The 14,152-nt window shown below is 36.5% G+C and overlaps 1 protein-coding gene across 2 annotated transcripts in view; it reads right to left on the minus strand.

The window, feature by feature from the left end:
- Positions 1 to 247: 247 nt before the first annotated feature.
- LOC120419085 (uncharacterized) overlaps positions 248 to 14,152 on the minus strand; it is a 46,894-nt gene continuing 32,989 nt past the window's right edge. For both annotated transcript variants that reach the window (XM_039581669.2, XM_039581668.2), the window contains 3 exons: positions 8,875 to 8,985; positions 8,366 to 8,803; positions 248 to 1,021 (listed from right to left, as the gene is read on the minus strand). In XM_039581669.2, the coding sequence (XP_039437603.1) occupies positions 857 to 1,021; positions 8,366 to 8,803; positions 8,875 to 8,985 (714 nt within the window). In that variant the 3' untranslated portion in view covers positions 248 to 856. The remainder of the gene's footprint in view (positions 1,022 to 8,365; positions 8,804 to 8,874; positions 8,986 to 14,152) is intronic.

Here is a 14,152-nt window from a genome sequence, read left to right on the forward strand (position 1 = left end):
ACCCGCCCCCTATCTGCGGCGGAGATATCTTCTATCTGCAAACCAAAATTAGACCCAGTAGATGATGGCTGCACAATCTAATTACCCCTGCAGCTGACGTCACGAACCGTGACGAACGGCGCTTAATTGGCAGAGCGCGCGGGTGCTAAACGATGATTAAGTGTCATAATGATCACCAACCAGAGTTTAGAATGTCGAGCTGATGTCGGAGGTTCCCAGAAAACATGTACACAAAACACGGACAAAGTTGTACACAGAACATCGTGGCGCAGGGTTTTAATCAATTTTACACCCCCAATTAATTCGTTCACTTAACCCATCAGAGGGTCAGGTTTGCATCCAGGCAGGGGGAAGTAGCTCATCAAGCTCGTTTGGGTGGTGCGTTGTTTTAGAACATGTTACAAGATCATTTTACATAACTGCGCACCCACAGGAATAATGACAGATTTCGGCATTCCTCTGGAACAACAGCGCAACGTGTCCCAACGATTAACGACAACTTCAATTAACCTTATCAAGAGCGATCATGCCCGCGCCTAAACTAGTTTTTATTAATGTCATGCTCTTCACAAAAAACACCACAAGCACATTACAAGCGTTAACTTATGACTCGAATAACTAGAACTTTACAACAATTACACTCGAGACCTTGAATGCACTTTCCTACAGTATAGAGACACAGCAACTACAGATTTTTGCATATAAAAATTAAAGTATCAAAATAAATCACACACAATCGCACAGAACGCACAGACTCAATCGTCAATAAATAGTCAATAAACAGTTGGATGGAATGGAGTTGAGAAGTTGTGTGATGTTGAAGTCGGTTGTGTTGTTACAACAGTCGAGGTGGGACTTATTTGAAGAGGATGGCGCAACGCATTAGCAACGTAGTGATTCCCACCAGGATGACCGCCGCCACGTTGCTGCTGACGGAGGACGCACCGTTGTAGCAAACCTTGCGCACCGAGTTGGTCGACAGGTTGCGGCGCTTGATCAGACCTCGAATGCTGTGGTTTTCCTGGAATTGAAGAGAAAGGTTTCATATAACATTAAATTTCTCATAAAATGACATGTTCCAAAAAATTTTACAGTCGAGTAACGGAAAATGGGTGAATTTTTAAAACTGTTTTAGTGATATTTTCGATGAAAAATACGTTTTTTCGAAATTCTGAGTACGCCATTAAATCGGGCGTCTATTTTTACATAAAAGTCTCTTTGACACCAAATTTCTATCTCATCACCATTTCAGGCTGCAAATTATTGAAAAACACCATGTTCTAAAATTGAAGGGGTCGTACCGCCCCTCCGTCACGAGATATCAAAAAACGGACCTCGGATTCGTGATCAGGGACAAAAGTTACCCCTTAGGATAAAGTTTCACGCAAATCGAAGAGGGGTCGGGGCAACCTTTCCCGATTTTGTGTGATTTGGTAGAGAATTACCCTGATGAATGTGTAGCAATGTGAAGCATGTAGGAAATTTCACCACGAACACTTTCTCTAAGAAAAATCGCAATTTCGATACTGCGGCGCCAAGATTTTTGGGTTTTTTGAACAACAGGGGCACAAGGATGGCCTATGTAGCGGTTGCCTAGAATACGGAGCATCTTCAAATTACTGTCGTATCAAGGGCCAAAAGGGAGTGGTTGGACGCGAACAGGCAAAATCACTCACGGTGTCCTCAGGGGAAGAGAATCGCCTTCCAACAAAAAACTTTTTTTACCTTTTCAATAAATAAAACTCCAGATAAAATGATTAGAGGTTGCAGAATGAACCGAAAAGCCAAATAAAATAAACGCAAATCAATGTATTTAAAAAATATAATAGTTTCTCGTAGATCAGAAGTTTCTCAAAAATGAAGACCTAAACAATTAAATTTTATCAAAATTGGGATTTTAAATAATTATACATTTTAGCTGCAGGCTATGCCTATTAACAATATCAAATAAGTTACACAATCAATGCATTAAGAACAATACTCTGAGATTTTGGTCATTCGATTTTTTTTGTATTTTTCAATCCGGCTGAAACTTTTTTGGTGCCTTCGGTATGCCCAATGAAGCCATTTTGCATCATTAGTTTGTCCATATAATTTTACATGCAAATTTGGCAGCTGTCCATACAAAAATGATACATGAAAATTCAAAAATCTGTATCTTATGAAGGAGTTTTTTGATCGATTTGGTGTCTTCGGCAAAGTTGTAGGTATAGATAAGGACTACTCTGAAAAAATGATACACGGTAAAAAAATTTCGGTAGTTTTCAATTTCACTTTTTGTCACTAAAACTTAATTTGCAAAAAAAAAAACACTATTTTATTTTTTTCCATTTTCTGATATGTTTTAGGAGACATAAAATTCCAACTTTTCAGAAATTTCCAGAATGGGCAAAAAATCTTTGACCGAGTTATGAATTTTTGAATCAATACAGATTTTTTTCAAAATTCGAAATACCGGTCGCGAAAATGTTTTCAACTTCATTTTTCGATGTTCATTCAATATTACGCATTTTTGAAAAGTTAGTCTTGATTTGAAAATTTTAAAAACATGGTTTTCGAAAAAATCGGAAAATTTCACGATTTTTTCATATTTTAACATTGAAAATCGGACCAATATTTGCTGAAATATCGACATTAGATAATGATGGGTTGTTAGGGTAAGACTTAGAAATCATCAATTTTCCTGTTTTTTAACCTTTGCATGGCAATATCTCAGCAACTAAGGGTCGTATCAACAAAGTTCTAGAAAGCAAAATATATAGAATTTTCTCAACTTTCAAAAATATTTTTTTCAAACGTGGGCAAACATTGGCACTAACTTTAAAAAATGAATAACTGAGCATATTTTGAAAAAAGTTACCTAAAAATGGCTATAACTTGAAAACGGTTCAATTTATCAAAATTTCACTAAAGTACTTTTTGATCGCAAATTCGAGTTCTTAAATAATTCAGTCTGGCTAGGAGTTGCATACAACATTTTTGCATTTCCACTTTTGAATCGCAATCTGTTTTCCGTTGGCGTCCGTTTGTTTGATCATCTCAAAATCCAAACGCAGAGTCGAAGAGTTTTACTTTTCTAAACAAGTGTTAAATGGTTTACTTTTTAAGCACTCAAGTGGGTGCTCTAATGAACTTTTTAGCTCTGTTATTTTTGGTAACGATAAGTAGGCCATTTCGTCAGTTATAGAATAACAGGAAAAGCAGTTATTTTCAAAACGGAATTGCAAAAACTATTAACAAGTTTGAGGACACACAATGCAGGAACTAATAAAGCATCTGAGGCATATCGGAACTGCAGTCTGAATGAGGACAGTGGATTTTACAAACAGTAACACGCTTTAAATTTGGAAATTAATATCTGTTGTACAAAAAAAAACCTTTCAAAACATATTTAACATGGCTCAATCAGCTACACCAATTCAACCAATAGGGCAAATTGGGCCCAAATTACGATACACAGCAAAAAATGGTAATGGTAAAATGCACAAGGTAATGTGTGTAAAAAGACACTCAATATTACACATTGCATGTACCGTTTTTTCTAAACACAAAAAAGTGGCAACCGACGGGATTGCTCGGCTATCAGACCTGGGTGTAATAAAATAATACAAAATTTCTTCTACACAGGCCTTAAACATGCACACGGTGTGGCTAAACGTCGAAAGTTTTGTTTTGCCGGCCTTGATCAGAATCTATAAATTTGGAAATATTCTATCGGTGAAAAATGCGTTCTTCAAAATTTTAAGGTTTTTGATTTTTGGTACATATTTTTAATTGATCTAGCCTCATAGGTGGATCGATCTTTGAAAATTACTTTTTATTACAAATTTGTAGAGAAATTTCTCATCTTTAAAACGCTGTTTAGGGTTTGTAAATCCGTTTTGATTGTCGAAAGATATTTCACTTAAAAGACATCCGTCTTTTATGCGAACTTCGTTTGACCTTGAACCTCTGGGACCATGTTTGCCACTAAAACATCATCCAAAATTTGGATTTTGGTTTTGGATGATGTTTAGTGGCAAACATGGTCCCAGAGGTTCAAGTTCAAACGAAGTTCGCATAAAAGACGGATGTCTTTTAAGTGAAATATCTTTCGACAATCAAAACGGATTTAAAAACCCTAAACAGCGTTGTAAAGGTGAGATATTTCTTGCAATAAATAATATTTTTTAAAGGTCGATCCATCTATAAGACCAGGATTTCCCGAAAAAAATATTTCCCGTTTCCCGGGAAATTTGTTAATTTCCCGGGAATTCCCGAAATTCAAGCAAAAGTATACATTTTCTTAAATTTTTGGATTTTTTTTTTGAAAATGCTCTGAAAAAATAATAAATGAACAAACTCAACATGATTTTGTTCAATTAAATTTATTGTTTGGTTAATATATAATTAACCAGATTATCAGAAATTATGATATCAGGATTTATTTCTTATAAAATTAATTTCTAAAGCAACTACTTGATGAGTATTAAATTATTACAATTAGGTAAGCTTTTTACAGATTGATGTTATTTCATCAAATTGAGATTTTTTTTACGTTTTTGTTCAGCATGACCAAATGAGATGATAATCGAATTCGTGCAAGATGAATTAATTTAATTGGTTGAATACCTAGTATTAAAGAAATTACAATTTGAAGTAAAGGAATTATGGAGCACTGGTGCAAATACAGGTGTTAGAGGGTTAATTGTGAAAAAATGGAAGACTTTTTGTGGAATGATGTTAATTTATCGTATAATTTAAATCATGTGGCATAATAATATATAAAAAATCATTGAAAAATTACTTTCCATTATTTAAGAGGTTCTCAAAAATGCAAAAATATATTCAAAGAGCTGAAACCAGTATTTGTCATAAAAAAAAAACATAATTTCTGCATGTTTTTTTCTCATTCCAACAAACTGGTCACACAGGCAAGTGTGTGTACCTGAGATATTTTTTTGAATTATTGTACGATTGGAGATTTAAAAATTAGAAAAAATGTACATTTTCTTGTAGTTGAATGATTTTGTACATGAGCAATTCCAGCTCAAATCAGGAATTTTTCTGGTACATTTGTACCCGACCCTCTCCGATTTCAATGAAAGTTTTTAGACATGTTATCCTAGGCCTATATAAGCCATTTTTGTGTATATGGAGCCAATAGTACTCGAAAATAACATTTGAGAAGGGCGTAAGGTATTTAAATATTTTTGTATTTTGTAATTTAAAAATTACTGTGTCTCGAAGCCATTGCGTCGTATCAAAAAGTGGTCCAAGACAAACTTGTAGGAAATTGGATGGGCTTTCTGAAAAAAATACACTGAAACAAAAATACACGCCACTTCTATGAGATTTTTTGATTTTTAAGTCTAAAACTTAAATTTAAAGGTGTTGTCACGATTTTTTTTCGTTCAAAATTTTTGAGGAAATAGCCTAAGATGTTACCAAAAGACTGACGAAAAATGCAGGATGGTATGCCTCTCCTAAAAAAATACAAAAATCATTTACTAAAACTGTTTTTTTGAAAAGTGGTCTAAACGTCAAAATTTTATAAAACCCACAGTGAGAATCGATTCTCCAGACAATTTTACATAAAAGTCTCCATATTGACCATTGTCCTATGTCCAATCCTTGGGAAGATACAGCGGTTTTAAAAATAAAAATGATGAAAAAATGGGTTTTTTGTGGTTTTTGGCATTTTCTATACGACAGACTTGGTTTTTCAGTCTCGTAAATATTTTTACCGGAAAGCTCGTCCAATTTCCCATAAGTTTGCCTTTGGCAGCTTTTTGATTTGACTCGTTTTGATATTTACGTAAGCTAATTTATTATCCAGGTTTCTACCACACTGAAAAAAATATTCTCTTTTCAGTTATTAACAATGTAATTAAGCTTATAACTGTAAGCCCTTACATCCAATTGAAATGCTGTCAAAGGCAAACTTATGGGAAATTGGACGAGCTTTCCGGTAAAAATATTTACGAGACTGAAAAACCAAGTCTGTCATATAGAAATTGCCAAAAACCACCAAAAAAACCATTTTTTCATCATTTTTATTTTTAAAACCGCTGTATCTTCCCAAGGATTGGACATAGGACAATGGTCAATATGATTCGATTCTCACTGTGGGTTTTTTAAAATTTTGACGTTTAGACCACTTTTCAAAAAAACAGTTTTAGTAAATGATTTTTGTATTTTTTTAGGAGAGACATACCATCCTGCATTTTTCGTCAGTCTTTTGGTAACATCTTAGGCTATTTCCTCAAAAATTTTGAACGAATAAAAATCGTGACAACACCTTTAAATTTAAGTTTTAGACTTAAAAATCAAAAAATCTCATAGAAGTGGCGTGTATTTTTGTTTCAGTGTATTTTTTTCAGAAAGCCCATCCAATTTCCTACAAGTTTGTCTTGGACCACTTTTTGATACGACGCAATGGCTTCGAGACACAGTAATTTTTAAATTGCAAAATACAAAAATATTTAAATACCTTACGCCCTTCTCAAATGTTATTTTCGAGTACCGTAAAACGGGGTGACTTTGATAGCCGGGGTGACTTTGATAGGTTTGCGATTTTTCCGCAAAATGAAGAGTACAATCAAAATACTTACAGAATTGTTTAGAAACATACTGACCGTGGTAGAGAAGTGTTCAAAGTACCTCAAAAAGAACTTTTCATAAAATTTTGAAAAGTTTAAAAAGTTAGTTAACTATAGTTAAGAAAATGTTGACGAAAGTCATTATTTTAAACTTCTCAAAGTGTCATGATTTTCTCAATGAACCTGATTTTGGATCGGAAAACGGAATGCATTTTCGGATTCTTTGGACAATTTTCCACTAGGAGAAAGTTAAATAAATTTGTAAAAAATAAATAATATGTGTTTTTGAAACACAATTAAAACAAATCTCCAAATTTATAGGCAATTTCAGTTGAACAAATTTCATGTAAAATGTGAAAACTTGTGATTTGTGCTTCGAATTCAGTATAAAATGCAATATAAATCGATAATTTTATAAACAAAACTAGTTTTAACAAATTTCAGGCAAAATTCCGACTTTTAAACAATTTTAACTAAAATTTGTATGTATTTTGTTAAAAAGCTTATAAACTTAGTTAACTAAATATAAACATTGATTTTTTTTTCTTAAAAACAATATCAGCTACTTCAGTGATGGCACATTTAACGTACACATAAAGTTTTAACATCTTAAATATGATTTTAACAAGAAAAACTATGACTATCAAAGTCACCCCGGAATTCAAACTAAGAATTTTTAACGTAACTATTTTTCTAAACACTATTGAAAAAACTTTTTTTCCAAAATAGTGCATGGACTTTGTGTGGCCTACCCCAGTACATGTTTTAAAAATAATAATGTTGAGAAAAACCTTAGCTGTTGGAATATATTCCAAAAACAAATTGAAATCCTATCAAAGTCACCCCGGTTTACGGTACTATTGGCTCCATATACACAAAAATGGCTTATATAGGCCTAGGATAACATGTCTAAAAACTTTCATTGAAATCGGAGAGGGTCGGGTACAAATGTACCAGAAAAATTCCTGATTTGAGCTGGAATTGCTCACATGCAGTCAAGCTTGATCTTGACACTTATTTTAACCATTGAAGTTGATGTCCTTGTACAATTTTGTTGCATAATATTAATTAAAACCAAGATCAGAACAATTTTCAATAAATTTAAAATTTCCCGGGAATTCCAGGGAAATTGGCTGAAAATTTCCCGTTTCCCGGGAAATTTGTAACCCCGGGAAATAGGACGCTCTAGACCAGATCAATTAAAAATCTGTACCAAAAATTAAAAACCTTTCACCGATAGAATATTTTAAAAAATACAGATTCTGATTCAGGCCGGTAAAACAAAATTTCTACGTATAAATCACCGACGGGGTTTTTTAATATTATAATATTTTGTTACAGCCACGCCGTGACGCAGCTTATGGTGGTCCAAATCCGGGCTTTCTCGAGGCTACCCCCTGAAATTAAAGATTGACCCATCACTAGGCTAAATTCCAAATTTGAGCTCATTCTGACCACGGGTAGCCCTCCTTGAAGTTTGTATGGGAAAAATCGGCAAAATGTATGGAGAAAAGCAACTGTTTCAGTATTTTACCAGTGGAGGACGCAATAGCCGTCCAATCTTTATCAATTCTCAAATGTAGAACATTCGTTAAATTTAGAACAACTTTCTCGAAGACACCATATTTTTAGGATTTTTTGCTGAAAAGTTATTAGCTTACGAAAAGAAAGGTTTTTGCGCGGCCATGATTGAATTGCCAATTCTTTTATAAATTTCATAAGCTTTGAATCGACCTATTTTTTACTCTATTTTTCTAATTTTAACAAGACAATCGAACACTCACCTCCGGCGACAGTCCCATCGGTTGGCGCGACAGCACCACCGTAAACAGCTGGCTCCCGGGCAGGCTCTGGCAGAACGTCAACACCAGCTGGTTGTTGACGGCCTTCAGGACCTGCACCGTACCGGAAAAGTGCACGTACGGCAGCTTGATCATCGTGCCCTCCTGCGGGCCCGACGACATCCAAAAGCCAGGCCGACTCTTGTTGAACCGCAGCTTGTACTCCAGGGTGTGTTCCTTCTCCTCCCAGATCAGCAGCAGGTGGCGCGTGTTTTGCTGCTGCTGTTGCCACTGGTAGTTGTAGTTCTGCTGCTGCTGCTGCTGTTGGTTCTGCTGATTTTGGTTTCTTCGGTTGCCGTCTCGATCGCCGGAAAAGCCGTAATCTGTGGCGAACCGAACCGGTGGGCCCTGATCGCGGGACGGGCTGTCGGTGATTTGGGACTGCGATAGAACACAAAGGAAGCATTTAATTTAAATTACTATTCCACCACAGATCGTTGTGATACACTTACAGTATTGGTAGTATCAGTCAGATGAATCACCACGCAAGTATCGTAGATCGTTTCGCCATCCTCGTTGCCGAGATGAGTTATGACTTCACTGCCGTACCAGAGACCCATGATCTGAAAACGACGCGCCCAAGCGAGAAAGCAAATAGATATGTACTCATATTTATGAACGTTAGTTATTAGTGCTGGGTGTCACGTGTAGAGGAAGCAGCGAGTCGATCTTTTTGCCCTCGCCCAAGTCAAGGACGATCCCGCGCATCTCTGATCAATGGTATGAATTCATAGTCCGGATGACGAATGTGAGTAAATACTAGAGGTGCACACTTAGCTGACAGACGATCGCACTGACTGGCAGAACTATCATTAGCAGAACGTTTCATGATGAGTGAAGAAACTGATCTGGAACAATGTTTAATTTATTAACAACAATTAGATCACGCGGTGCCAGCGTGGGATTACGTTAGGTCAGTAGATCGCTTGATGGCATTGTTGGTAGTCTCATTATTTGTATTTTGAAATGATAATTATGAATTTGAAAACTTGTTGCAATCAATATCGACTGTCAATATCCTTCGCTTTCTTAAATCAGTTTGTAGTTTTTGACTATATTTGAAAAGTATAGCTGTTTTATGCCATCAAAATTAAACAAATCTCACCAAATTCAAACTAATAAAACCAAGATATAAGAACAATTTCAAATCAAATGAAATCACCATCCCAGTTCGATTAAACTGGAAGTCGTTGATTCAATTGATATAATTGGATATTCTTTGCAGCTGGCAGGGCAGAGTAACTATTTGTACTTGCACTTGCATTTCCAGCATACATGCTGATTGCCAAGTGTTATTCGAGTAGCATCAAACGCCAATACATTTGAGAAGATTTTTTTTGCAAAGATTTAAATTGATAAACCTCTTGGATTTAAAAAAAAATGTTAACATTGGTTTAAAAACAAGACCTTTGAGATATTTTTAACCCTCTACCGCCCAAATTTCGTTTTCGAAAATTTTTATTTTTCCCGTGTTCATTTTGAGCAACTTTTGTTTTACGAAAAACTTAACTTCTCTTGTTTTATGATTTTCTTGTTTTATTTTTAGTATATTTATTTGCATTTATCTTGCTTAGTTTATCTTTGTTTTTGGTAGTATTTGACCAATTGTACTACCTCCTATCATTAAATTTGGCCTTTCTAATTTTTTCATGTCACTTTTTCAAATTTTTGCTTGTTTTTCCCTTTTTTTGCTCTAGAATGGCACCATTATCATTTGAATTTCATAAAAATGCGTGAAGGCATAGTCTAGAATACTACAAAAATATCTGCATACTTCTTTTAACTTAAAATATAGGAAATGTCACATAAAACAAGTCAAACTTCCAACCCAAACATTTGAAAATTCAGCTTGATTATAGATTGTGTGTGCAGCCGGGACCGTGGTGTAGGGGTAAGCGTGATTGCCTCTCACCCAGTCGGCCTGGGTTCGATCCCAGAAGGTCCCGGTGGCAAATTATGAGACGAGATTTGTCTGATCACGCCTTCCGTCGGACGGGAAGTAAATGTTGGCCCCGGACTAACCTAAAAAGGTTAGGTCGTTAGCTCAGTCCTGGTGTAGGAGTCGTCTCCCTGGGTCCTGTCCTGGTGGAGTCGCTGCTAGGCAGTTGGACTCACAATCCAAAGGTCATCAGTTCGAATCCCGGGGTGGATGGAAGCTAAGGTGTAAAAAGAGGTTTGCAATTGCCTCAACAATCAAGCCTTCGGACACCTAGTTTCGAGTAGGAATCTCGCAATCGAGAACGCCAAGGCAATGCTGTAGAGCGAATAATTTGATTTGATTTTTTTTTTGTGTTTTTTTAAGGGACAGTATTTGTTTTAGTCTCAAAAAATCGAAAAACATTATGGACTGTAGAGGGTTATGTTATTTTGTGATGCTTTCTGACTTTAAGAGAATGTATTTGAGAGACAAGACATCAAATATTTATTTTTGTGGCCTTCCTTATCTAAGGAGATATAGAAGGCTACACCCAACCAGCGGTCGCATGATTTTGATGCATGGCAGCATGAAAGTATATCAGAATCTGCATGAAAACTGTCCTCATGCATTTTTTGCGATATAGGGGTATGACATTTTTGCCCGTTACCGACAATTATTGACATTACCGACGGCAGATTGATTGTATTGCAGAAAAAAAAACCTTAACAGAACGAGGATTGAACCATCAACTTCTAGGTTGCTGATCCGACACGCTACCACCGCGCCATGGACGCTTGATGAATGGTGAGGGACAGAGTGCGAACATAATGTTCTCTCTAGATTGTTGCTCGGGGACGCGCCAGCATTCTATGTGTTGGTGAGAACTGCAGATCGCTGACGTGTTTACACGCGGGCAAAAATGATCTATGGGCTTGCTGCAAAAAATGTAATAAAATATAACATTTTCTGCAGCAAATTCACTGTTGCAGATTTTGAGATATATTTTTCGTTTGGGTGTAGAGAAATAATAACAAATGACTAAAAATACAAACATTAATTTAAAAACTAACTTAATCCACCTATGTGGTTGGAGCCTTCCTCACTCATTACCAAATTTCATCTATTTTTTAGATCCGGAATAATAAAGTACACCAATATCACTTAAGGGGCCATATCTCGAGATAGGGTTGCCAGATCTTTAATGTTTTGGACTCGTTGTAAAGGTCTTTCGATAACCTAACCAACGATGGGTCGGATGGTGGATCCGGACATAGTTTACATACATTTAAGTGAGATCCGGCTTCCAAAAAGTACAGCAATATCACATAAGTGGCCATATCTCGAGACAGGGTTGCCAGATCTTCAATGTGTTGGACTCGTTGGAAAGGTCTTTCAATAACCTAACCAACGATGGGTTGGATGGTGTATCCGGACATAGTTTACATACATTTAAGAGAGATCCGGCTTCCAAAAAGTACAGGAATATCACTTAAGGGGCCATATCTCGAGACAGGGTTGCCAGATCTTCAATGTTTTGGACTCGTTGGAAAGCTCTTTCAATAACCTAACCAACGATGGGTCGGATGATGGACCCGGACATAGTTTACATACATTTAAGTGAGATCCGGATATATGTGAAAACACATTTTTATACATAACTTTTGAAATACTTATCAAAACTTCAATCTGTATAAAGCTCGATCTATGGGACCCTAAACCAAGTCGAATGCAACAGGTTCAGGTCAAATCGGTTCAGCCAGTGCCGAGAAACATGAGCTAGTTTGTTGGTCACATACATACATACACACACACATACACACACATACACACACATACACACACACATACACACACACATACACACAGACATTTGTTCAGTTTTCGATTCTGAGTCGATATGTATACATGAAGGTGGGTCTACGACGTTTTTTTACAAAGTTCATTTTTAGAGCAGGATTATAGCCTTACCTCAGTGAGGAAGGCAAAACAGATCTTTAGGTCAAGGCAACAGCAAGCGTCCAAAGTAGAGCGTCCAATTTCCCAGGAATACAAATTTCCCGGGAAACGGGAAATTTTCAACAAATTTCCCGGGAATTCCCGGGAAATTTAAATTTATTTAAAATTGTTTTGATCTTGGTTGTGCTGCAACTAAGTTGTTTAGAACAGCGACTGAAAGGCTAAAACAAGTGTGAAGATCAATGGAGCATTTCCATTCGAGCAGTTTTTTGCTTTTTTCTACAATGTAGTGCTTCGATTTGGTTCAAAATTTTTCTGGGAGTTCCTTGGCCAAAATAATTAGACCCGTATTTTTTTGTTTGGCCATTAGGGTGGCCTACGTCGTGTTAGGGTGGTCCGAAAAATGGCCATTTTCGTCGATTTTCACAAAAACCACTTTTTTCAAAAAATCATAACTTCGCTCCATTCCAACCGATTTTAGCTGTCTAGGGTGCAAATGAAAGATGATAAGTTGGACTTCCAAGAAAAAAATAATGTGGAGTTTCAAAAATCTAGCCTAACATTTGAAAAAGTCTAATGAAAACATCAAATGCCGTTTTGACGGTGTCTGGACCAAAGAGCCTATATCTGAAAATATTTTTAACGGATTCCTCGGACAATTTTACATTACATATCAAAAATTGGGCGAGGTTTATTAACAGGATTCAGAGATATGATTTTTTGAAAATAAAATCCGGGTTTTTCGACGCGCCGCGCGCGAAAACGGGAGATTGACGAAATCGGCAAAAAATCAACTTTTTTCACTAAAACTGCGATAACTCGAAAATTTCAGCGATGACCTATAGATGTTAGGGTACCAAAAGTTGCGTATTTCAATTACGAAAATTTTGGTACCCTAACATCTATAGGTCATCGCTGAAATTTTCTAGTTATCGCAGTTTTAGTGAAAAAAGTTGATTTTTTGCCGATTTCGTCAATTTCTCGTTTTCGCGCGCGGCGCGTCGAAAAACCCGGATTTTATTTTCAAAAAATCATATCTCTGAATCCTGTTTTGTTTTGTTTTGTTTTGTTTTGTTTTTTTATTTGGAGGTGGGGAAAAGCCCCTTTGAGTTGTGTCAGAGGACACTCTCTCAGAGAGGCACAAAACCACCTCGTCTTAACGCATCAACAAGTTTACAAACTCCAATGATACAAGACGAGCATACTTAAATCTAACAAATTATTACAATTAACGATTAACATTTATGTCACTTTCCTTAAAAATAATATCACAGATCTTCGCTACAAATTCCTAAGATGATTGAGGACTCGATTTTTGATAGTGTTGCGAGGGAGAGAGAAATCAAAAAAATCAGAACAGGAATTGAAAATACGACACATGCTGGATAGTGGCTCATGATGTCCGTAATTCGTAAGTGCTCGGGGAACCCTCAGAAAGTAGTGGGTGCGGAGAGTGCGCCGGCGTATGTTGAAGTCGATGAGTTCCAAAACTGATGGGCAATCGATTGAGGACTGGAGAAGGTCGGTAACGAATGTTACTTTAGCCACATCACGTCGAGTAGAGAGAAGGTCAAGTTGTAACATTTTGCAGCGCTCGACGTAACATGGAGGATTCAACGGGTCGGCCCATAAAACGTGCCGTTGTGCATAACGAACAAATTTCCGTTGAACAGACTCGATCCGCTGGATACTGTTCTGATAAAAGGGCGACCACACAACCGAGCAGTACTCCAAAGTGGATCGGACAAGGGAACAGTACAATGCCTTGAGGCAGCTTATTTGGCGAAATTTTTTAGCGATTCTAAAAATAAACCCTAGAGTTTTTGAAGCCTTCGCTGTGGTGTATGCTAGGTGAT

This window comes from Culex pipiens, chromosome 3, assembly GCF_016801865.2.
Source record: "Culex pipiens pallens isolate TS chromosome 3, TS_CPP_V2, whole genome shotgun sequence".
Classification (NCBI taxonomy): Eukaryota; Metazoa; Arthropoda; class Insecta; order Diptera; family Culicidae; genus Culex; species Culex pipiens.